At 40.9% G+C, this 26549-nt stretch overlaps 1 protein-coding gene across 4 annotated transcripts in view; it reads left to right on the forward strand.

Moving 5' to 3' along the window:
• The first annotated feature begins 504 nt into the window (after positions 1–504).
• The window catches only part of LOC108874515 (protein shisa-6), a 74028-nt gene continuing 47983 nt past the window's right edge, over positions 505–26549 (forward strand). For 2 of the 4 annotated variants that reach the window (XM_018663017.2, XM_051074060.1), the window contains exons 1-5: positions 896–1077; positions 1534–2465; positions 7431–7588; positions 13986–14081; positions 14521–14589. In XM_018663017.2, the coding sequence (XP_018518533.1) occupies positions 1903–2465; positions 7431–7588; positions 13986–14081; positions 14521–14589 (886 nt within the window). In that variant the 5' untranslated portion in view covers positions 896–1077; positions 1534–1902. Of the gene's footprint in view, positions 874–895; positions 1078–1216; positions 2466–7430; positions 7589–13985; positions 14082–14520; positions 14590–26549 lie in introns of those variants that run through there. The other 2 variants (XM_018663025.2, XM_051074059.1) reach the window with 2 other exon arrangements.

Consider the following 26549-nt stretch of genomic DNA (forward strand, 5'->3'; position numbering starts at 1 on the left):
TTATGAGAGGACTCTGTGAATTAATTTATGTCTTTTTAGATATTAATTATGTGACATTATGTGTCAGAATTCAGAGGAATGTGAATTATGAAGATAAAGTTGGATTTTTTTAGAGAACAAAGTGGTTTTCTGGGAAGAAAGTGAGAAATTTTGGATGAAATTTTTCAAAATTCTGAGAATAATTTCATAATTTTGAGGTAAACTTTCAGAAAAGAGTCTCACTTATCAGGTCAAAGTCAGACTCCTGAGGATAAAGTCATAGTTTTGAGAGTAAAGTTTGCGGCATTGGAAAATCAGAGAATAAATCCACAAGAAAAGATCCAAAATTTAGTTATCAAAGTCAGAATTTGACATTAAAGATGTTGAAATTACATTTCTGAGAGCAGAGTCAGAGTGTAGGGTTAAACAGCTCGCTCCCTCCCTCTCCATACATCCAGTAATAACAGCTTTTACTCTGAAAGTCAGAATGAAATTTCCCTCGGTGCCAGACATTTTTAAGCAACCAAATCCTCCCCCCACCCCCACTGCACTGACATGGCATTTGATTTATGAATCTAAAGTAAACCAGCACGGGCATGTTTTCACATTTCCCTGAACACACACACACACACGCATCGTGCACACTGCAACACAGGACGTGATTGGTGACTTGTGAGTGGATGCAGCTTGTGTGCGCACTGATGCGTGAATGTACACCAACAGCAGCGCCTCGCCTCTTCCAGACAACTTCTAATACACTGTTATCTCTCTCTGTGTGTTTTTTTATTCCACCTCCGCAAGTTATCGAGTGAAGCCCGGAGCCATACGACCAAAGAAGAGGAGGAGGAGGAGGAGGAGGAGGAGGAGGGAGATGCCGATTGATAATTAACTGAGGTACCTGAATCGGTGACGTGGGTGGAGGATGGAGGGGTGAGGGTAGGGGGGTGACCAGAGAGAGAGAGAGAGAGGTGGAGGGAGGCGGGCCGGAGAGGAGAGAGAGAGAGAGAGAGGGAGAGGTCTTGCCTCTTGTGTTGCTGAGACTCTTTGATTCAGTAGCAGTGGCTGAGACAGCCCCCGTTACCGGCCACCGTTAACCCGGTAAGTCTTCATCACCTTCTCTTTCTTTTTCATCTCCATCTTCTTTTTTTAAAAATCTCTCACTATAAATAACAGAAGTTAATTCTTTGGTTCCACTCAGGAAAGTTTATGCGTAAAATGAGGCGACAAACAGCTGCGTTTTTTAATCCGTGTTTAATTCATGAACGCGGATAGAGTCTGTTTTGTGGTTTAATAACCTTTATTTGATGTTTTAAGTGTGAATATGTCAGAATAACACGGAGCTTATTCACTTTTCTGACGCTGAAACGCTCCTCGAGCCAAATGGAAACTTGGGCGCTGTCCGTGGTGCTGAAACTGTTCGCTGCTTCAATTATGACCAATTATAGACCCAGGTTCCTCTTTCTATCAAGTCTGCCTGTGTAGAAAGTTTCTCATGAACACTTAAGTCAGATTTACCCTCTAAAACCCGCTCTGTACACGCCTCTCTTCTCACAGTGCAACTACGAGACTCGATCATAGTCGAGGATCAACTGCTCATGGTAAAGAAAAGGCAGATTTCCCCGGAGGACATCGGCTCTTTATCGCGACTCTGCAGCCGAAATCAAAAGAAGACGTCCGAGAATCAGAGAAGAGGTTTTATACTGGCTGAGAACAAAGTCTGAAGATGCACCGCGCGTCCGATGAGCGCAGAAGCTGCCAGTCAGAGTCCGTCAGTCAGAGCTTGACACCTAAAGGAGTACCTACGATGAAGAAACCCGCAAGAAGCTCCACTCGGTAAAGAAGTGGCAGAGTGATACTCAGAGAGAGAGAGAGAGCAGACAGAAGAGAGTGGAGGCCAAAGAACAAACACCAGCGCGTCCTCAAATGATGGGGATAAAGCACCTTCTGCTGCTTTTGATTTACTTAGACCCGCTGAATGTGCTGTGCGCCGCCACCACCAACAAAAAGAGCAAAATCCCGCAGAGGAGGATCCCAAAGGTGAAGGAGGTCAACACCACTGCGGTCCCGGTGGCCGTGGCCGTCCCGGGGAGGATCACCCAGGTCCAGGCTCCCTCGGTCGGCGTCGTCCAGCACGACACCTGCCTGGGCTACTACGACGTGAGCGGGCAGTACGACAAAGAGTTCTCGTGCAACAACACCGACCACCGCTTCTGCTGCGGCAGCTGCTTCCTGCGCTTCTGCTGCGCGGACCGGGGGAAGCGGCTGGAGCAGAAGAGCTGCACCAACTACAACACGCCGGACTGGATCAAAACCCAGCCCCCCTCACCGGCGCCAACAGGTGACACGTATGACCCGGAGCTGGACCAGACCAACACCACGGTGTACATCACCTGCGGGGTCATAGCGCTCATCATTGCCATTGGGATTTCTGCTAAAGTTGCCTATGATAAAGCCACCAAGCCTCCTCAGGAAATGAACGTGCACAGGTAAGATTTTACACCTGATCATTCTGGGTGATTATCAGTGAAAAAGCGGGAAAATAATATTTTCTTTGTTTGAATTTAAACTATAAAGGCTGATCTCAGTCTTAACTCAGGGTTTTGGGAGTATATCCATCCACATGCCCCTAAAGCTGCTTCTCAAGTGTGTTCATTGCAATACTGGCTTATTATAATAAGAAAATGGCATCTATAGTTTGCCTGTATTAAACTGGAGGGAAAAGACTTTAACATAACACTGCACCTATCCACAGTCTGGCACAATCTTCAGCCCATAATGAGACTTTTTCTAGCTGTCAATTCAATCTTTCAAGCTTTCAAGTGGAAATCTATGTACATCCAGCTGCTGTCCCGGCGACTCAGCTGATTTATAGACGTCTACATAACTTACAGCGTCAATATCACATGTTCAGTCCAGCTCATGACCTTTAACACATGCCATTACTCTCCTCCCCAGAGCTTCCCTGTCAAAAAATGTCAAGATTGTATACCTTTCCATGGTACATGTCCCTTTCTGTGTCAGGGGAGGGGGTGGGGTGGTGGTATTTTATGTCCGTTAAACCCCGGGGGAATAAAGCAAATGCCACTGAAAACCATTATGAGCGATCACGTTCATCCCGATGGAAGTGGTCTCTGCTACAACGACAATATTTTAAAATCCTCAAGGCTCCAGTGGTGGTCACTGAATTGCTCAATGAGCATTAAAGTAACATAAAAACACATCCTGTGGCCAATTCAGCCACCAGCTGAACAAACTGCTGCATGGTGATGTCGGGAACAGACCTGAGGTGATGTTTTCCACACCATCATCAGAACACCAAATGACTTCTTAATGTTGCCAGTTACATTTATGTTGTTTTATTCCATCTAAAGAGCTGCTGTTTTCTGCCCCTGTGTCCCGAAACAAACACATTTAGATTCTGATCTGACTGTGTCTCGATAGATTTACACTCCCGTCGCCTTTGTTGCCCAAAACCCATCACAAATGACCAAATTATGGGAGCATTTGAAAGGCTGTCGTCTCTTGAGAAGCTCATTAGTATAGAGTTTGTTATATGCTTTAAATAGTGCAGGACTGACGTGAGCTGAGTGGTTTTATTCAAGTGAATACAGACAGCTCTCGAACACTACAGTCAAAGATTGAGTTTTTCAGTGTTGGACTATTAATAAATGATAACTGATTCTTTATGACTATGCAAACAGACCCAAAAGATGGGAATTAAAATGTTGCTAAATTCTGATTGGTGTACAAAAATGCATGATGTCACCTTTTTCCAACAGAGCCCCGCCCACTTCAAACCAGTGAGAAAAACGCAAATAAAGTGCAGAGATCTCTCCTTAAATCATCTGTAACTGTTTGAACTTTGGAAAATGATTTCGTGTTCACATTGTTCACCTTTGGCTCACAGAAAGACGCTGATTGAGAAAAGATGTTATCAGAGACTTAAAGGGAGATGAATCCTGTAGCTAGAGCTGGAATTATTGTGGACTTATTGGCAGATGAATCAGTGATGACGCAAACTGAATCCACAACTATCTTGATAATCGATTTTTTTTTTTTTTTTGTCATTTTTCAACCAAAAAAAACAATAATTTGATGGTTCCACTCCTCAAATATGAGATTTTTGTGCTCTTCTTTGTCTTTCATTATATATATATTCAGGATTCATTGTTTTCTGTCATTTTCCAGACAAAAAATAATCAGCCAGTTAATCTGTAATAAAAACTGCGTATGTGTAACAGTAGCTAAAAGCTACAAACCATATTTTTAAAGGATGACATGAGTATTGTGGAGCTTTATAGCGACTTTCAGCTTGTTGTTTTGGTTTTCAGGCCCTTGCAGTTTTACTGTTTCAGATAATTCTCACGTTTTCAGCCACACCAGGCGGCCCAACACCAATCAGCAGACAGATGCAGGTACAACCGAGCTAAAGATGTAGTAGCTAAAGAGACAGATATTTCCCTAAGGAGTCAGTCGAGACCAAAAGCAAAAATATGTTAGTGTTGTGTTCACAACTTGTTTCTGCTGCCCCCAAGTGGCCAAAAATCAGTTATCGCAGGTTAGAGTATTGTATGAAAATGACTAATTTTGTATTTAATGGTTATGACATTTGGGTGTTTTTTTTTTTTTTTTTTTTTGTGGGGAATCATTTGATTTTTGATGAAGCCTTTAAAATCACCTGTCCAGGCTGCCTTTTGTCCGATGCATGCTGGGATATTCTCAGTACCTGCTTCAATGGGGATGGAAAGTGTAGAACGGGATAAATGGATGCGTAATTGGGGTTAGGTCTGACTAAAATGACATGTTTTCCACCCACTGTTAAAGAAAAAATCACAGCCACTTAGTCACTGCTCTTATACAAGAGTCACTTGAGTCACCTGCTATTATCCAGAGTTCATTTTGGACAGAGCAGAGTAGGACGTCTTGCTTCTCAGCCAGAGCCTGGACAGTTGATTTAATGATATGAAGATAATTGAGCATTGTTATGCCTCAGCCATGAAACTTCGGTGCCTGCTGCTTTGAAAATGTCAGGGGAGATTACTCAGCTTTCTTGCTCAGAGAAACACAGCGACAAGTTCCTGATAAAAAACGTCCAAATTCAAATCCTGACAACAACACAAAGGAGCTCTTTCAGTCGATCAGTTATATATTAGATTTAAGCTCCAGTGATCACTGTAAGTGTCTTTTGAAAAGTTGGCATAGTCAGCTTTTAATATCCATATGGACTCGTGAGACTTTATAATAAAGCATTATATTTGAAACAACAGACACAAAAAGAACAACAAATCTCATGATGCAGCACTTTTATTTTCCATCTATGCTCTGAAAAATGAAGAGACAGTGAAGTTTATGTCTTCTTACTGCTCCTCTATCCTAGCCATGGGGCGTACTTTCAAGTGGATCTGCTTAATGCTATCACTTCAATATGAGCTGTGGCCATGAGAGTTTAGAGAGAGAGGACGATTAAATGAAGGAGGCATGGCTTCCTGGGTGCTCAGTAGTGTCATTTTGTCTTTTTATGATTTGTTTATTCTCACCAACCATTTGGCGCATTGAGCAGTCATAATGATGTCTGCCAGAATAGACCTCAGAGGCTGGCAGCAGACATTCATGCTGACAGCCGTGACCAAAAAGAAGTAGTGGAACATGGGATTAGCTTTATATTTGGCAAGGGTCTGCTCCTTAAAAGTGGGAGCTGCTTTGTTAATTTCCGGTGCTTCTCTAAAGTGATTTAGACTCCTACCTCTGCGACTGAGGGGGAGCACTGTGAACAGAATACTGAGCTGTTGGCAGACCTTTGCTGTTTGGTCTGTGACCTTCACCGAAACACAAGAAATGCCGAGCGAGAGCTAAAGCCAATGGTTTGAACAGGCTTTATTGATCACCTTCTGCAGAGCAAACCGAGATGCAATTTATGCCAGCTAGGTGGTGAGAATAATGCTCTGGTCTCTGATTGTGAGACTTTGAGTTAAAAGGCAAAATGAGTCTGAATAGCTGAAAATTCAATGTGAAGGGGACAAAAGGGACAAAAGTTTGTGTAAGAAGTTTGCTTTTACAATTTAGAGTCAATAATATTAGCTGATTTTAGCTTATCACAAATATATAACAAAACATGAGACTTCCGTTCAGAAATGTTTTTGAAGATACCATCGTCATTACATAGCTTGTCCACTAGAGAGCGATGACAGTCATCAGTGTTCAGGAGTCAGTTGTGCATTTTCAACCAAAAAATCCAAAATAAATTTGGTCCAGAAGTAAGTTTTTCCAGCACCAGGACAGTGTTTGAGGGGTTGAGTAAAATGAGTGAATTTAATAGTGGCGTTCCCCATGGATCTACTCTTGGCCCACTGTTGTTTTCCATTGTCACACGTCCTCTCTCTCAGTTTTTAGAGAACCCGGTCAGGTTATATATTGATTTTCTTTTTGAATTCTTGTTTCTGACACTCAAGGCATTAGATGGCCTTTCTGCAAGACGACATTAATGATGCATGTTTTGACTACTTGTGTCTTTACACTGGGGGATGGGGCTCGACTGATTATTCCTAGGAATCAGCTGGTGAAAGAGGTTGAGTAGGCATTTGCAGTTTAAAACACCAGACTGTAGAAACAGTCTGCATTTTGAGATCAGACAGGTTACATCTTTTCTACAGCTACTTAAAACATTCTTTTATTAAAAAGCCTTTATGAATATTAAATATTCTTGTTTTCCTCTGGTTTTACCACTCCAGTTTAGCCGTAAGTTAAGTACTTCTGTGGTTTAATTTTCTTTCCCACTGTTATTAAAACATCTATCAAAAAATCTATAAAAGTCGGTTGTGCAAACTATAGCTCCTGCTGCACACGACGTAGCAGCCAACTAGGACAATGCAAAATCAGGTCGCCTCTGTCTGTGAAAAAGAAACGGCTAAAGTGTGCTCATCCTGGAAGGGAAATGCTATTAATATACTGTATATCTCCCAAAGTCACAGAGTTATAGGAAAGTGGACTGTGTGGTTGCTTTAGGTTGACATTGACACAGTTAAATTGCCCTTTCATTTCCTTTAAGAAAATGCAGCGCCTGGACTCCATCCCACAGACTGACACTGTGCCTCCAAAAGTTGGAAGTGGTGTTGGTGAAATATCGCTTTTATTTTGTGGCTTCAAAGAGGAGACACTAAGTTAACTCTTAATAAATGGGCCTTGAGCTTCTGTCCGGCACGAATAATAGAATGTGTCTGTACCTTGTGTACCTCGCTATTGAAAATCTAACTCCCTGGTGACTGTGGGTGTAATTAGGATTTCCTCTCTGCCTTGCTCCAAACCTCTATGATTCAAATTGGAACTGTAGCTAAATAAATTAGGAAGACCTTTAGGGGGATGGCGAGGAAGAGAAAAAAAGAGAATGCTGGTAATTGGAAAAGAGAAACAGTTCAGTTTAAACATTTTTTTTCATTGGTGTGATTTTCTTTCAGAGCCCTGGCAGACATTCTGAGGCAACAAGGACCAGTTCCAATATCTCAGTATGAACATGAAAACATTGCAGCCATTGATGGGTCACCCAAAGACGAGACGCCGGTCAGAACCTCGAAGAATCATTACACGCCTGTTCACAGCAAGGCATCAAACCACGGTAGGTGACAATGCTCTGCAATAGCTCAGACTGTGAAATAGAGTATGTATGAAGGCCAAATAACTTGCCTTATCACAGCATGTCCATTTATAAAATCCAACTTTATATTATTCCGATGGTGTAAGGAGAGGCCCCCTTTGCTCTCTTTAATCTGCCACAACATTCTTTGATTGACGTCCTCTGAAATAGATGGACGGGCTGTGAATCTTAAGCTTTCCCCTCAATCTTTCTTAAGAGGAAACATATAAGAAAAATATATAGCGAATTAAATGTAAGGCCCTGGATGAGTTCTCCTCTCCCTCACACTGTGGTCCCATAAGCCTACTCAGCACTGGCTCAAAATTGAGATGTAAATTATCATCTTCTGCAGGAGACGCAAGCTTTTTGTCCAGAGATAATTCTGTCGTGCAACGCTGTTACTCCTACTTTTATCCGGTTGGTCCCCAGATCCCTGCTCCAGGGATCAGCTCGTTTGCTAAGCGCCCTAGTATGGTGTCCCAGATTCAACAGTGTTACGTTTCACTCTCGTGTCACCCTGCCTCCATCCTGCTCTCCACCACCACCCAACGTGGAGGGAATGTGTCAGAGGAGAGTTGTTTAGACTGAACTGCAGGATGTGAGCTGCTTTTCTCAGTTTTCTGCAGCAGAATGACTTCATTTTACTGATTGAAATTGAACTGTCCAGCCACTAGGAGAAGCCACTTATGCCTAAATTCTACCAAAGAAAAGGAGATTACTACACGCTTATTGATCACCAGTCCTGATAGTTTATCTTCTCTGCATATCACCATTTACAAATAAATTATCTGTCCTTTTCTAGTCTTTATTAAGTCCACTCTCAAATTTTGAGCGTTTGGGGCACAGTTGGATAATATAACCAAATCACAGAGTGTATCTTAAAAGTCACAATTCACAATAGATCCATACAAGTTAAGGTCAATAGTAATTTGGCCTACAGATACACAGTGTTTATGGTATTCAAGACGGTTCAGAAAGTCCATGAATGCAGAAAATCTATTATAAACAAAGGTTTGTTTGCAATAAGCAAAAGCAGAAGCTGGAGAATTAAAAGCCACCAAGGCTGAACAAACAGAGACAAAAGTGCCACTAAGACTGAATTATCAACCAGGCAAAATGGAGGCGACTGCCCCAGGGCTCCAAACCCTGTGGCTATAAGTTGGTGGTAATTAAATTTACTGCAAATTTGTTTGATAATCCTGCATGTGCCACTAAAGCACATTATCAACTAAAATGATAATGAGGGACTTTATGATCAGCACCATCTGCATTATTACTTGTTGTTAAGGCCCTATCTTGCAGACTAGACGGGCCATGAATAAAAAGACTTTATTTTGCATATATTGTGCTTAATTTGTGTGTTTTACTGAATACATTGTGTTATCAAGTTGACACAAACTAATTAGTAATTTTTAAGTGGAGAAATGTGTGCTCGATGTCCAAAAATCTACTAGTGTGTTAATCTGGCCCTGAGCCCCACCTAAAGGAACTTAAACTTCATCCAGTGTCACCACACTAGCCAAACTGATCAACACATCATCTCGTGGAAAACCTGCACAGGAGCATCAAAGCAGTGAATGAATAAAATGCAGAGAGTTTTAAATTCCACCCCTTCAAACCATCCACATAAAACCTTTATTGGCACCAATTTACCTCGACCAAGAAGTTATGTGCATAAAAACATTATGGAAGATTCCCATCTGACAAATACTTTATTTTATTTCTGTAAGAGCAGGAATGTGTCAGCATGACTTGTGCTGTCTTTTTTATTGTACTAGCTCATCTTTGTGCAGCATTGGTATCAGCAGCAGAGTCTGAATCTTGAACATATGTCTGGGAAGGTATGAGATGCAAAAAATACAAAGAAGGTGTGTTATTAAAATGTATTACATCACCTTTAAGATATTCAAAACTTGATGTAGTGCATGTTGTAGGCTACAGTACCGTTGTTTGTAAGTGCAAACATGGAATAAGAATTAATCCTTTGTGTGATTCACAAAGCCACATAGACAGTGCTGTTTTGCTCATAATGTGCAAACACCCACAGAAAAGATGTCTTAATTGTCCAACCTGTGTTTGCTGCATGAACAGCCGCAGGACGTCACATTGCAAGGGTGAATGCTTTTGAATGGAGAAGTCATCCAGAGAGGAGGGTGTAGAGTGTCCAAGGGGGGATGGAGGCGCTCCAGGGAAGATGTGATTCAGAGTTGATGTGAATTTTAAAAAAGAGGACGTTTTGGTTCATTTTAAGCATAGAATGGACAAAGGTTATTACATTTATAATGCAAATTCTGAATGTTGTTGGGCTTCTCTCACTAGCTAACTCTTTGCATTGGACCATACTATTATTACTATGACCAGTACCATGTGTGAATATGTGATTGCATGTGTGTCCTTATGGTTCTGCTTCCACATGCATCTGTAATCAAGTACATGTCAGTGGAGTGTTTTTATGAAGACAAATTTGAGTTTTACCCCAAAAAAGTGAGGATATTTTTGGACAGTTTGTCTGGTCTTTGCTGTTTAAGGGTTAAAACTAGGTTTATAGGGTTAAACTTCTAGTTGGATTTTGATTAAGGTAAGAGTTTGTAATAAAGAAAAAGAAAAAACACTAAGATTCTTTAGCAACATTTTACATACTCAGACCTAAAGTTTTATAGATTTATTTGAGAAAGTTACAATATGCCGACGACCTCTCTGTTTTTCTGAAAGTTCAGTTGGCTAGATAAACAGGTCAAAAGGTCAAAGTTGTACGCTGTTTATATTTGTGCAGGGTCATATTTATATATTTAAAGGCCTTCTCTTTGTACTTTATTGGAGTGTAACTTATTTTTATAATAGAAATGACTTTTTCTATTCAAGAGGTTAATTCAAAGTTTGCCCTTGAAGTCTTCAGTGCTTCCAACTGATACCGCATGTTTTGCGTACATGACAACAATTGTTGTCTTTTTCCCTACAAACTCTTCTTTCCACCTTTGTTTGACCTCTTTATGTTTCCCATCAAGGTCAACGATGAGTGAATGGGAAAAGAAAATCGATTTTTAAAATGCCTTGACTATATAGATCCACTTGAGGTTTATAAGGTGGCTCTTATAAGGGCAGTTGACAGCTACAGCACTCCTGCTTTGAAACCATCTCCTAAGTCACAGCAACCGATCAGAGTTAATGAGTGAATAAGACAGAGATAGATTTGAATAGATTTTTGTCAGGCACTGAGCATAAAACAATATAAAATATAGTGGTGCTATAAATAGTGGTGGTGCTAAAAATGCCCTTCAAATAATAATTACAATCAAGAGAGCAGTTTTGTAGCTTTTCTAGCAAAAGCAAAGTATTAGCACAAGGGAAAAAACAATAAAAAGAGGCTGATGATGTGCTGCAATGGTTGATTTCTGGATTTGAACTCAGAACATCAGCAGTGTGTGATGTGCTCTCATCCCATTTTCTGTTTCAGAGGAGATATTATACCTGGGTGTAACGCTGATAGTGATAGTGTGTCCTCTGGTGTGGATAGTACTCCCCTAGAGCTGTCCTGACCGAGCATTATCACTTCAATTTCCCAGGGTTCCGTTCTGTTCTCTCATTTTGTGCTCTAAAGTTTCTATGATGCTGTGAAAATAGGCGACAAATGCTTTCCACACTTTGCAGACAGAGAATGGAATCATCTCTGTGGGACACTCACGGCAACCGGGTTCATTTTGAGTTTTAAAACTGTTCAGAAGTTGACTCTGACATGATAAGAGACCAAGTTTGGGATGAAATTTTCAAAGGATGAAAATGTTAGAGGGATGATGAATCTGAAAGTCTCTGTGTGCCTGTAGAGTAACAATTAGAGACCATTTGTGTCTGCACTGAAAGCAATTATAATGTGTTAACAACAAGTTTTTCGAGACAATAAAACCCTTAGCATTATCTCTGCTTAACCGAGCTAAGTTAATTGATAACTGGCTGTAGTTTAATATTTACCATACAGACATTCAGAGAGTGAATTAGCATTTGGTTTCCCAAAATGCCAAACTATTCGTTTAGAACTTCCTCTTATTGGATCTAATGAGCCCCAGCCATATGAAAACAGCCCCAGATAAATGTAAATGTATGTGTATACTTTTATACAACCATTAAGACCATGTGATGTGGTTGAAAAGCTCTTGAAAAAGTGTAGTTGGTAGACCTTGAGTTACAGCAACAGCAGCAACAGCCACTTAAAATAAACCATGTGTGTTTAATACATGGCCCCTTTTGACATTAACTCCCACCATATGTGACTGGAGTGCAGAAATGTGTAGATTTGAGTCACTAATTTGATGACTGTTTACTTTTCCCTAAGGGCCAATTCAAACATTACTTTGCAAATTTCACTTCTATCAGGATATTTGAACATTTACCTCTGAAATAAAACACCTCGCCCTTCATTCATGAACGTGAGTTGAAAAGTGTGGCTGTTCTCTAAAAGGAAGGTTAGATTTTTTTCATTATGCAGTGTAGATAAGGCAATTTTGAGGAACATTTCCAGAGATAATAAGGGGCTATAGGTTTGTACAGGCACATGGGAGCAATTTATATCACAGTCAGCATCTCCGGCTACCTGATTTCAGCTCCACGGTGCTGTCCTTGGAGCTTGCGGAGGTTATGAATCATCAGCATTTCACCCTGGGACACATCACACAGATACTCTACTGTATCATCTACATAGATACAGCGGATACGGGAGAATATATTTAATCTTTTCTTTGGATATTTACCAATTTCTTCAAAGGTCCCAAATTAACAGCGATGGTCTGGGTGTGTGAGTAATCAGTTTATAGTCATCCTCTGGGTTTGATGAAAAGAAACAAACAAGCTGTGGTGCTGAGGCTTCACTGCCAAACCTTGGTGTGATGAAGACCAGGCCTAATGGTCCCAGGTGTTTCTCCTCATTATGATAATTTGAAATGCTGTTCGATCTTGGCTTCCTGAGGCCCAAAGGTCTGAGTGATGTTATTGACTTTGAAGTGGTTCCTTGGAGGAAGAGGCATTTAACTGTTTGCCAGTTAATGTAGAGAGGGACTGAGAGAGAAAAGGGAGAGGAAGGAGGAGAGCCAATTTGATAAACCAACTCTACAGATTTGGGATTTTTTTTGCACTTTCCTTCTCAATTTGTCGACACTACGTTCTCTTTTTTCCTTTTAAGACTTGTCTGTGATTGGCAGGACAATTGAGTGTTGTCAGGGTACTAGCGGACACCTTGTCTTGCTCCTTGTGTTCATGCTGCACTCTCAATTACAGCAGTGGTTCGGAGGAGAGTTAACAATGATCTGGTACAAATTGCATTACAGACCGATCTTTTAACACCAGGGAAATTCAAAAGGGTGTATACCTGAGGTGTACTGTCTTGCATCCTTACATGTAACCCTCCCAAATCTTCAACAGGGGTTAAATCGATTCTTAAATCAAGTGTGTCAAACCCCAATCATCTTTCCCCTCAGGAGTCAAAAGCACTGTAATTTCACTGTCCAATTAAATTTAATATTTCGCTTACTGTGAAGAAAGAGAAGGAATGTTTGATAAATGGGCCCTGAAACCTGCAGACTGCATCTCTGGCATCCTTAAGCAATACATATTGACGAGCTGATGATCCCACCTGAGAGCCAGTTTCGTCAGTTATGCCATTTTAGCCCTGTTTAGTATTCTTCTCATCTGTGGCTGCTCTTTTATAAAATGGCAGAAATGACTGGGGAATTGAGTACAGATACTTCTCAGTGTTAAAGCCCAGTCACACCAGCATTTAAAATGGATGAATTCTGCAGCAAAATCTGTTCATTTCAATGGAATTTCGACTATCAATTAATTGGCTAATTGGGGGCAAGTCAATCATCTTCATACTGTTCAGCTTTTGTGAATCCTTACTAGCAAATTTGTGTCATTGACCACTAACAAACAGTGCACACCTTGGAGTGAGCATATAGCTAGAAATGGCAAGTGTTTGTCCCCGTTCTATGTTGTCATTTCAGTTTTTTTTTCTAAAGAATATCCTCAATGTTACCTCACAAATAATAACTGGACTCTCCCAACAACCCTATATGTTTATGTTATGTTAAACCTCGGACACTGTTGCTATGGAGAAGAGGCTAGTCAGAGGCTAATCTTTAGCTTTCAACTGCTGTTAGCGGTGCATGCTAATTGGATGTTTCTTACTCAAACACACCTTAGTAGACATAGCTAACTTCTCCTTAAGTTTTTATGTACACAGTGATCCACCATCTAGCTCTATGTGTAGTCTATGGCACTAAGTCCCTAGCCTCTTTTTGAAGGCACAAAAAGGTGAGGAAAAAATAACACCAAGCCATTTTAGTTCTGCAATATTTTCCTGAAATTTTCCACCACTTTTTTGTCTTACTAGGGCACTATGGGAAAGAAAACCTGCGCAGTGGAGGCCAAGACATGCACAACTTCATCTCCTCTGGGTTTGTGACACTTGGACGTGGCCACTTGAAAGGTAAAGTCCATCCTCATTATCTGTTCTTTACCTCACCGTGCCATGAAAACCAAGTTCAGAATAATAATAAAGGTTTCTCACAAAGCCACTGTGTCAGGCTGTCATCCTGTTTCTGCCAAATGAGTGTGTGCAGGACTGTGCAGGAAAAAAAAATCAAATAATGTGACTTTTGTTTCAGCTCAGTGGAAGTTGGACATTACAATACATAATGGCTTGAAGTGACATCTTGCAAAGTCCACACACACATTTATTATCTGTGGTTAAATCCACACTTCCAATGACAAAGTAACACTTCCGCACTTGATGGGCAGCCGGTGTGAATACAGCATGACACAGTAGAAGATTTCCATGCTATTGTCTTCCTTTGGAGATCTAATCAGAAGCAGTGTTGGAGTGAGAATGAGCTGTAAACAAGAAACTTGTTGTTGTGTTTTTACAGCGCAGCACTCCATAGACGAATCAGGGCAGATGTCCTGGCAGGGCGATCTGGACATCCCCATCTCCTACGGTACGTTCTCCAAATGCTCTGCTGCCGTAGAGAGAAAGCCACACAACCTGCTTTCTGCTCGCACCTGATAAGAAAAGTCGCTCACACTTCACAGACACACACACAGACCAGTTGAGTGCCCTTGGCCGATAATCACAGCGCAGTCATTGGGTGCTGAGTGCCAGAGTCGTAATATTTTATTTATTTCCTACAGTAGGTGGCTTTGTGAGCCAAAATATTCCCACTGGTGGGTGTGTGACAGCAGGTTTGAATGAATGTAATAGTCTGCAGTTAAGGTTTATTCAGATGACTTCTAAGGATGTGAGGGTGTCAGATATCAACTGGGCTGTGGTCATGATTAACAGTATGAGTATAGCCAGCTGATAAACACTCCTTAGGTGTCTGCAAGGTAAGTAAAAGTTTGATTCAGATGCTCAACTTTAGAGCATTTGCTCTGATTGAGAGCTGCAATCTGTTAGAATCTTATTTATTTATTCATTTATGCTGGTTTTGCTCTGAAGTTTGCAGAGATGATGGTTGAGTTCAGCGACTGGCGGGCTTCTCATGCTGACTACCCAGTTAACGTGATTGCGTTGAGGACATTTCAGGTGTCACGGTTATGCATTTTCAGCTTTTTGGCTGACCCAGTTCTTCTGTTTGTTGTAGAGGTCTACAGCACGGCTGAGGTTTAAAAGTACTTTATCACATCTGAATCCAGTTTTTAATCCACTCATTGAATCCAAATTATTTTAAATCCTTTATCATATCCGTAGATACAACCTGAAAATGAGCTGAGCAGCAGGAGATATCAGATGTTAATTTAATATGTATCTGCATTTCACAAGCTACTCAATCCAAATACTGGAGGTCCTGATCCAGAACTGTTATTGACACAATATGGATGAATGTGTAATCAGAAGATTATAACAACTGAAGCAGACGCAATGCAATAATCTGATTACTTAGAGAATATTAATTTCGCTGTAGGCGTTGCTGAACTACAAAAACACACCATCTACTTGAGAGTCAAGAGAAAAAGTCACACAATATTTCAGTTCTGAATGCCCCCAGGTCCCTTTTGACAGTGTATTTATACGTATCAGTCTCTGTGGGGTTTCCTTGGGTCTGTTTTGGATAAAGTCCATGACAACCACAAGCTAAAGAAAGTGTACAGAGTTTCAAACTGCTGTGCCAAAAGGTATTTCTCTTTGTTATGGCAGGAGTTGGATTTTATTGAGCCGATGATTGTAACCTGACAGTTTTATTTTAGAGTCTTAGTGATTTAGAGCTTGGATTGTTGTGAGCAGAAGCTTTGCAGTGGGAATGGGTTTTCTATATCACAAAATATGTGGTGTTACTGGAGAGGAAAAGCCTCCATGTTCTTGTAGTCTCCTCATGGTATCTCCGAAGTCTTATTGTTTGAAGGTGAAAACACATTTAGGCCTCTCAAAATCTGGTTAAACTTGTTCAATATTACAGATACTTTTAATGGATGCACTTGCATACAAGGAGGGTATAAGTGAATTTATATATTCTATATTTTTTCATATCATCTCAAGAATTAAATCTGAGGAAACTCTGAGGACACTTGAATCACCTTGAGACACCCGCTAGTAAAGAAGTGACAGACATTTATTGTTTGTGACAAGTGAAAAAAAAACACACACACAACCTTTAAGCTAAGTTAGTAGTATACACTGAAGGAAGTAATGATATGAAATTGTGTTAATACTCTTCCCCCTGCACACCTGTACACCACATTTTGACACAACACCTGGAGGCAAATACTGAACAGCAGGTTTGAAAACAGCGAATGTCATCCTTCATGAACTGGCTGAACTGCAGGATAAATCCCTTCAAACAAAGACTAATATTTTAAATGTTGTGCGAGGCAGCGACTCTCTCCTGACTGTACCTGTCACCCTCTTACCGCACCTATTAGGGTGACACGCTTTAGCGGCCTGATGGCGGTAGCTGTCACTTCAAAGTGGAGGTCCTGTCAGCCTCCATCGTACATGTCTTAGTTTAACAGCTGGCTGTCTGCAGCCCCCCCCCCCCTCCTGTCAGGAGGTAGCAGACTGACAGATGTGCACTGTGTCACTGCTGACTGCATCCTGCCCCCGCTCCAACACTGCTGTACAAACATGGCTAACGTTATTTCTGTGGATAGGAGATAATATCTACAGCTCACGTATCTGCACAGGTCATCTGATTTCACCCCACCGGGTTCATACGTCTGGTTTTATGTGGTTTTGTGTGGTTTTATTAGCTCAGATGCTGCACTGGAGTAAAACACAGGTTTGAGGTACTTGTACTTTATTAGTACTTTGATTTTTAAGGAACTACTGTAATTTTTACTTCATTACAATCCCCAAACTCATATAATATAATCTTATTTCCCTCACATTTTTTTCTCTTCTGTCCTCACTCTTTATTTCTTCCCTTTGTCCTTTCTGATTCCCTTGTTCCCTAATAACTCTCAGTTTATGCCTTTCCTTCTTTCTTGCCTCCTTTCTTCTGTCCTTCCTGGTTTCCTTACTCTCTTTCTTCTTTCCTTTCATTTTTAATCCCCAAATCTGAAGATACAAGGTTTTGACACCAGGTTTTCACTGTATTCTCCTTCAGAATGGGCATGTTTGGTTATTGTCAAATACATCAGTATTTTTCTCTTATTGTACGTTAAAGGCTTTGAGTATTTCTCACCGCTGCAGCCTGCTGCCTTACAACTGAGGGCACTTTAGACAAACGCCATTTTCCTTTTAAATCCACTGCTTTCAAAGACAAACCACGTCTGAGTATGAGCAGCTATGACCTCAAACTCAACTGTGTGTGTGTAACATTTCATTGTGTGTATGAGTGGGAGCATTGTAGTGAAAGGAACAGTACAAACAGTACAGATTCGAACGCACGTCAGGGCTAACAAGCTGCTAAACAAAGCTCAGAGTAATGTTGTCATTAATATTCATGTATCTGTGATATAACACGACACTCTGAGCTTCGTGTGAATCCACAGAGACAATCACTACTGTTCTACCTGCTCGAGTGTTCGGCTCCTGTGGTGAAGTGACTAGTGCGAGGCTGCCGCCAAGGCTACGAGGGATGGATTTATGTCTGATATCAGTGAGTGCTGGGGGAGAATGGTGTGTTCACTGGCCCTGTCTGTCCATCTCTATTCCCTGTGATGGATTGTCTGTGGTGAAGCAGCCATTTAACAGCTCTGGACCTCAGCAGGTTTATTTTGATGGAAGGCAAGCAGCTGTCATGGTAGATGTTTGAACAGAATGAGATTCCTAAACCTGAATGAGAAACTGTGCACTGATCAATAGTGGCTGAAATACTTTGTGTTGCTGTGAGCTTCATATCTGCCTCCTGATTTGGTAAGAAAGAAATGATTTTTTCTCCACAAACACCTGCATGTTGGACAGAGTTTTGTCTTCTAGAGGAGGTGTTACCAACTCCTTCTGAGGGCTTAAATATTTTAAAACAGCTCATAAATATCTATAATTTAAAAAAAGGTTCAGCAATTTCCTACAACAAGTGGGAGCTATAGTTTTTATTTCAAACTTTAGCTTTTACGACTCTAAAATCATACATGTGGGATTGACCCAAAATAAACAAGTGTCCATGTTCATTTATTATTGACTATCAGGCAAATATTACTCTCAGTACTCAGTCTTAACTTTAATTTCTGAATCTACATCCAAACCGCCTTGGAAAAACTTTTTCTCATCAGACCTATCAGTCACCAGCAGTTTTTTCTGTCTATAAAATAGAAAAAATGTGTCACTTACTGGAAATTTTCCACTAAGCTGATTTTGTGCCAAGACTTTAATGAGACTGTCGTCTGCCAGAAACAAACTGTGACGTGATCACAGTCTGATAGCCCACAGGTGACTAACATTTCCATCTACGCATCAGACCAACAGTCCAAAAGCCACAGGTTTTCAACAGCAAACCATCACTCAGTCTTTGCTTAAAAATGACTCAGCTAGTGAATCAATTGCGTAAACAGTTGTTGATTCACTATAACCAACAGAATATAGGCTAACTGTTTCAGCATTCCTGATTTCAAAAACAAACATATCTCCAAAAATGTCCGAGGTTAAACAATCCCTTTGAGTGCAGTTAGTGATCAAGCATCTCCCAGATATCTTGTGTACAAACATTCCCCCTCGTCCTCGGGGCTTATTCATCTCTCTCCTTGCCTTCTCCGCCTGTGGCATCCACTGATGTGCATCCTGCTTAATTACTTTTTCATGAGTTGCTCCCTCTTTTCGTCCTAAGGGAATTGCTCCCCCCCCTTCATCCCAATCCACTTAAGGTGACCTTGTCTTATTGGGACGCACTGCTGCAGTAGCCCCACCTCCCTGCGCTGTAATCCCTCCAGACCTACAGTGTGTCTGCGCATGGGCATGTGTATGGCTGTGTAGCTGAGTGTGAGTGCAAATGGAGGGGAGTTCAAGTGTGCCAAGTAGGTATCACTTGCCCAGTTTGCCTCCATTACCGAGTCCTTATATGTCTCTGACTTTAAAGCTGTTAGCTGTTAGTGGCTCTGAACTTGAGCAGACGGTAACAGAAAACTTTGAACTTGAGAGTCATCGATCAATAAATCATGTAACGTGACATCATCAGCACACTGCACACTCATGTTTACCAACCTGACTATGATGCTTTATATTGATTCAAAGAGATCGAACAGCGGTGAGTCAAGCTCTTCCTGGATCAAGTGCTTGGTGCTTGAAATCCACTCTCGAGTTTGTCACTCTGTGTGGAAAGACAAGCCTCTGCATCAGCGACCAATATTTCATTTGCCACAAACTGAGTGTCAGTTTGTAATTCAAGCTGATGAAGTGCCATCATCTTAATATCTGAGTTCACACAGCTTCTTACTGATTTGAATGCCTTCATAGTTCAAACTTTAATGGGTTGGTGCTGTGGTCCTTGTGCTACTTGTGTAATGTCTCCTGAAAGAATTCATAAAAAAGATGAATATTTTAGATGGACTTTTTAAAAAGGAATTACTGGAAATTGTAGGCAAACTAGACAGAAATTTTGACTTGTGAAGCAAAATGAGTTAAATGGTTGTGAAATCGTGGAGGCAATGGATGAAACTGATGTGCACAGTTACCTGTAGTTGGGTGGATATGCATATGTATTGATATGTACTTTATAATCGCACCTCTTCTGTCTTGTCTGAGTGAAATTCTGAACTGGGCTTTAACTGTATAGTAAATAGACTAGCTAATGAGGTTGTGGTCCGTTTGATAGCCTAGCATCCCCAGGAAGCATGTCCATATCGGATGATTTTGCTCCTTATAATTTAAGTTCAGGAGGTGGTGTGCAAGGGCATTGAGTTCAGGGTGGTGTATAGATGTGTAGCGTCACTGGCCTGTAAGTAACGTTCACTTTTTAATCAAACATAACCATTATCTTTCCCTAACCCTTGACATGTCTTACCCACAGCTTATGGACTTTAATTACAGTCTTTTCATAATGTTAACCATACCGTAGATGCCGTGAGCATGACTAGTGCAGTGTTATGTAGTATGTGTGGTCTGTTGGTCTTGTTTGTTCCTGCTGGAGTTGGTTGCTCCGCTCCGATAGTATCTGAGTGACTGCATAGAAAGCACTGTCGCTGTTGAGTTCCACCTCTCTTAAAACTCTGGCATGTGCATGCTGTAAATTGTCAGGGTGCTGCACTGCTCTCATGTAGTTCCGCCTTTTTGTTCATGTCGAGTAACGGGTAGAAAAGTGATGAGAACCGCTCATCCAAAGAACATCACATTCGTCATTGCACTTCCCTTGGTCCTCAGTAATACACCAGCCAAGTTTGAAGTCGATCGGATGAGTGGTTGTTGAAAAAAACGAAGGACAGACAGATTCTTCCATTTATGGTTAGAAAGCTGACAGTAGAGAGATGACAGGAAATGAGAGGAGATAGAAATGGGGAATGAGACATTATAAGTTTCCCACTTGGTCAAGAACTGTGGTCATTGTGATTCATAGTCAAAACCTTAACCTCTAGGTCACGAAGCTGCTCTTATATCAAGGTTCTCATCTGGCGATAGAGCTACTTTCAGTTGGAGCCACTTCTTTCCCATCCTTGTTCCAGCCTCCCATGGCTCACTGGTGGGCAATCACTTTAGGTTATTGAGGACCACGGTTAAATCACTCTTGTCGCCTGTATTTGGAGATCTTTCAACCTGTTAGGATGTGTTCAGTCTTGAAATGCAGAATTAAGCCCTGAAATGTTCCACAGACCAGGAATAGTCTAAGTTAATGAACTTACAGAACTACAGGATTCCTATTAGAAATGCAACAAAGTCTTTAGTCGTCCTGCTGTGTCCTGCCCACTTGGACCAGTTCCCATCCCAACACTTATCTAAATGAACAGCACTGGACAATCCCGCTGTCTCCACAGGTGGTGAAAAACAGAGGACAGCAAACACAGACGATCTGCTGTAGAAAAAAAAAAGAAATAAAATGAGTCAGATGTTATTTTGTTTTTGATCAGGTCTCGTCTTTTACATATTGCTGCACTCAGGAGCCAGAGTTCATCTCCCAGCTGGCTTCAATACCAAATACCAAATAAAATGGCAGATGGGGAGCGAGGGATCGAGACACGGAGTCAAACCCGCCGCTTTAAGTCTTGAGACGATCAAAGTGTTCGGAGGGCTGAGACTCAAAGACAAGGCATCAGATAGAGTGAAACAGCTCTGAAAGCTTTACCCCTGCAGCTTCCTGTCACAGAGCTGTGAACTTTTCATCCTGGTGATTCATGCGACGGTGGATACTGCTGGGTCAGATATGAACCCAGACACACACAAATCTTGTAACATCGAGCATTTTGACCAAACGACACAACTCTGTAACTAGATGTAACTAGAAGGTCTCTCCCTCTGAAACAGGGAGAAGAGACTGATATATTCATCAAGTCGTCAGGGTCGTACAGGACAGGAGGCATTTGTGCAGCTATTTGAGATTAGAGAAGCAGGTGATAACAAGGTTAAATGAGCCACTTTCTGCATTTTGTGCTTCTACAGAAAAATGAATGTATATTTATTCCAAACGGTAATTGGTGTATTTGCATAAAGTTTTTAAAGAAGACCCCATTAAAAACATTTGTCTCTAAGCAACATCTGCTCCCGACTTAGTAACATTACCCTCACACCGCCAATATTTTGCCAGAAACAGCTTTACATCATGAATTATGTTTAAAAACAAAACACAGCACTTAATGAATAAATGCATTTATTTGCTGCATTTATGTGTTGGAAGTAGAGGAATGGAATAAGGGCCAGTAATCGAATCTGGAACATGAATAATGGAAAATCAGAAGGTCATGTTGATGTAGGGTTTAGTGATACTGCTAAAAGCAAAATCACAATATTTATAAGAATATTTTTACAATGCTAATATCACAGTATGGCAGAGGTATGCAAAATTACATTAGAAAGTTTAATTGATCGACTGTGTACCACTGTAACTGGCCATGCACACCTGCACAGGTGTTTTCAGTCACTGAGGCTGATTCGTCCTCTGCATGTGGAGCGATGCTGGATTTACATGCAGTCACCCAAGGCTATAAACAAATAAGAATGATGAATGTGCATGCTGTGCAGCCCTGACAGCTGCAAGAAAACAAGAGAGTGAGAAGTCAAATGGTTTGTACTCGGCCATATAGTCATGAGGATACAGTCATACTAGGCTTCTGTTCGACGACGTTGGTCCCAGCAAGGGACGTGAGATCGTGGTTATGATCCTGGGGAATAAACAATGTTGTGCAGGTGGATTTTTAACTGTAAATGGTGTATAATAACAATGCTGCAGCTTGTAGAGTAGCAGTGTATTATTGTAGTTAACAGGGTGATACCACCTCACTGAATTTCCACCCACAATGCAGCAGTGTTACTGTTGGCTGATCATGCATATCTGCACAGTCAAAGCTACACGAACGTGAACTCTGGCATCGCAGTCTGCTGAAGCTGGCTAAAAGAAACAGGCTTGAATATGTGGGATTCTTGTGTGAACGTTTTAAGTGATTGGAAGATGGACGGAAATATCTGCAGGACAGAAGTGTGATGTGATCGTACCTTGAGAGGAGAACATTACCCTGTGGCATCTTTGTTAATTTTTAAATACTACTAACTGCAAATCACCGATTTGGACGACATCATTTTGTACAATGAGACTGAGATATGAGCATTTCACCCTACACTTCTGTCGAAAGTTGATATTTTCCTCTATCTTGTGTCTCCATCTTCCCCTCTGTGGTTTCTACACTAAGAGAGAAAGGAAATGTTTGGAGAGGAGGGACATGAGATCTAGAAATCTGTAATAGATATGGACAAAGTCTTTGTCCCTGAACCTTGTGCAGAATCATTTTGATATTAAAAAGCTTCAGATATGACTTGAGATTCATCCTCCAAACACCAGTTTCATGATATGTGACCTTTTTGATTGGCAAAAATCTGCTTAAAAAAACCTTCATTCTGTCGCTGGGCAGTTTTTAGGCAGCATCAAGACCGTGATTGGTCTTTATCAGGTCATTTTAAGTCAGCGCAGTGTTCACTGAAAGTGGTAATTTCCGCTTCTTTCTCAATGAGGGTGATTCAGAGCAGCAGGGAGACCCGTCCTCTCACAGTGCACAGATCTGCGACAGCCAAATGCACAATATGAATTGATTCCTCTCCTTATCTCGCCTGTCCGTTAAATAGGAGGCTAATGAACCTGATTAGGTTGGTTAGATGAAACTCACACTCTGAGAATCCCACAAGCCTTCGCACCACATGGCCGAGAGTGAATACTGCGATTCATACTTACATACACACACACACACACACACAGAGATAGCCTCTTAACACCTCCTCTGATCCAGCCTCTCCTCATGCATTATGTAGTGCATGTTTGTACACTGAAATCACATCTGAAGAGCTGACTGGAACTGGAAGGTCAACCAGCGCTCCCAAGTATTCTTTATCTCAAATTGGAAATATATAAACGTCCCTTTTTCCATTTTCATATCAGGACACACATCATATTCACTCTGTATATATTCATGTCAGTCGTTTTAGAATATCTCCAAATATAAAGTTTAGTGGTCAAATCTGACTGTTGGAAATTTGTAGGTTAAAAAATATCCTGGTGATATGGAAATATGTTTGCTGAGTACAGGCATCAATCTACACGATGTTCGCTGAGAAAACACACAGCTATAGCATCCTAATGTGGAAATTTGGGGGCTGTAATTTTGTTGATGTTGCATTAAGTCGTATTAAATCACATTTTATCAATTAAAACCTAGTGTAGAGTAGGGGTGTAATGATCCATCGACACATTGATTCAGTGATAAATGATGCCATAGCATCGATCCAAAATGAAAACATCAATCAGACCTCATACATATTGAAACCAAGCAAGTGCAAAATCCCCAAACAGTCTGTCACAATAGAATCATTTGTAAGACGTGCTTTTATTTTGAAAGTCCCCTAGCTCGTCTTTCTCCACCTGAGCGCGCACACCTCCAAACTAAATGTGAGAGGTGATCTGATGAGGAAAAATGTTGCCTTTACCCGAAGGTGTAGTGTGTAACTATGATACAGGAAGACTGTACTACTATTATTATCACAAAAATATTTAGTTTGAGACTTGAAATAGGATTAAGGTTCACACAATATCCTACTTTAGTGTTACAAATAGGAATTTAATGTTCTTTCAGTTTTCTTTTTATAGATTGTGACAAATTTGAAGCTCAATATATCAGAACGTGACTCTTTATACAGAACAGGAGGTTGATTTTTATTAAAAGAGAAGATTGTTTTTCATTTAAATGTCTGGTTGAGCTCAGGAATAAAAACGTCAAATGATATTTTAGTTGCTTTTTGTGATTTGATATGAATGGAAGTGTTTGGGTTAAATCAGCAGATGATATCGTCTCATAGCGATCATCTGGCTCCTGAATCGAATTGAATCGAAATTGTATCGTAGCAGAGTTTGTGAAATCGGCAAACGCTGAATCGTTGTTAACTGAATCGATATAATATTGTATCATGATTTACAGCCCTGCTATAGAGTTGAATCAAAATCATTCTGACAGAGATAAAACACTAAAACAAAACAGACTGAGCAAGGCACATTTAAAGTGCTTTACCGACATTTAAAGTTTAAAATTCAATAGTAGGAATTGGATCAGTAAAACCAGCTATCAGTCTCATATACAGTTAGAAAAGGCAACCAAGGCCAAACAGGAAACAGGAGAGTAGAAAGCTAAAGGAACAGGGAGCAGGTGTGCAGGTGGTGGTGAAAGTCAGGTGAGTTCCACTGGAGAGGGAGGGAACGTCAGGTTTTGAAATGGCAGGAGATATTAGTAGCTGGCAGACGGAGCAAAAGAGGTGTCTGAGCTCTGAAATCCATAAATTCAGGGTACTCACCAGAGACTGACAGTCAGAATTGATGCATCAGAGGCCAGATATATCCCAATAGAGTCTTTTTGCTGCCTGGTGTCTTTGACTGTCTGTGCCTCCAGTTTGATCTGATTATCTTAGATCTTTAAAAGCTCCTGTGTTTTCCTTATGACTGGTAAATGGCTCTTTATGTGTAAAATCTGTGGAGTGCCTGTTTAAGACCAAATAACATTTTCAGCTTCCATTTTCAATGAATAAATCTATTACAGCTGCATTTTAATGATATTTATTTCTCAGATTTCATGTGAATAGGACAATGGGCTGTACGCTGGATCCAATATGCATTAGTTCACCTGCTCAGACAGTAAACCTGTGAACGAGTCAGGCTCCACTTTCACATCCTTCCCCCTGAAGGCCGTGGGCTGTGCCACCGTGAAATGCTATTAGCGGCATAACAAAGTTGTGAATTGAAAGCGCCAGCGATGAGAAAGCGCTATATGACATGTGAAATCCTGTTAGGATGCAGATTAGCGTTATCTGCACTGCACCTGTCAATATCCATTATGAGTGGAGGGCAAGGACAGGGCAGAGCTGGACATGGAAATGCTTCTGTCAGCACAGTGGCCACAACCCAGTGCCAACACTTTAAAGAGGATAGCTTGTATTGGTATGCAAAGAATTAGTTGTGATACAGTAGGCAGGCCCAGCCTGAGGCGGCGTTGTTTTTGTCATGTGAGATGTATTCTTCCTTTACAGTGAGGAGAAAGCTGCCAGTATAGAATGATCACTAAAGAAATGTAATAATTAAATAAAAACAGCTGACGACCAAGGACAGAAAGAAGGAGATTTAGTGGTGAAAAACTGCCGTGTTGTGAAGGACGACATCCTCATTTGGAAAATAAATAAGACTCATTTTCAGATACTTGCACTCCCTTGAATGCACAACCAGAAGCCTCTTTCACACACACACTGACATTTTACTGATAGATTTTAGTCTAAAAATCAAAACCAAGCAAAGGTCACAACCCAAGGAACCAACATGTTCGAGCTGTTTTCAGACACATTAATGTTTATAGCCGCTGGTAAAGGCTCACGTCTTTCTTACACCGGCTAAAACAGTAACACTGACTTCAGCCTCTGGGCTGGAAAATTGGAAAAAAAAGGAAAATTCTGCTGCATGAAGTGATGGTATTTGTAGCCTGAGCTGTGGCTCAGGAGGTAGAGCAGGTTGTCCACTAATCGGAGGGTTGGTGGTTTGATTCCTGACTCCTCCAGGCTGCATGTTGAAGTGTCCTTGTACTCACTGATGTACTGTTGCTGTGTGATGGAGGTTTCAGTGTTGTGGCTGAATGTGTGTGTGAATGTGACTTGTAGTGTAAAGCACTTTGAGTGGACCATTTCTACTTGCTCATAAAAGTGGAATTAGCATTGAGTTGTAAATTATCGTTGCCCAATAAGAACCACGTATCTCCAAATTTGGTAAATTAGCATTTTTCAGATAAACTGATTTTATGGGTAAAAGACTAAATAAACTATTTTAAATCCCACTGGTTTAAATAATGCATCGTCTCAAAGCTG

Source organism: Lates calcarifer, linkage group LG11 (assembly GCF_001640805.2).
Source record: "Lates calcarifer isolate ASB-BC8 linkage group LG11, TLL_Latcal_v3, whole genome shotgun sequence".
Lineage (NCBI taxonomy): Eukaryota > Metazoa > Chordata > Actinopteri > Centropomidae > Lates > Lates calcarifer.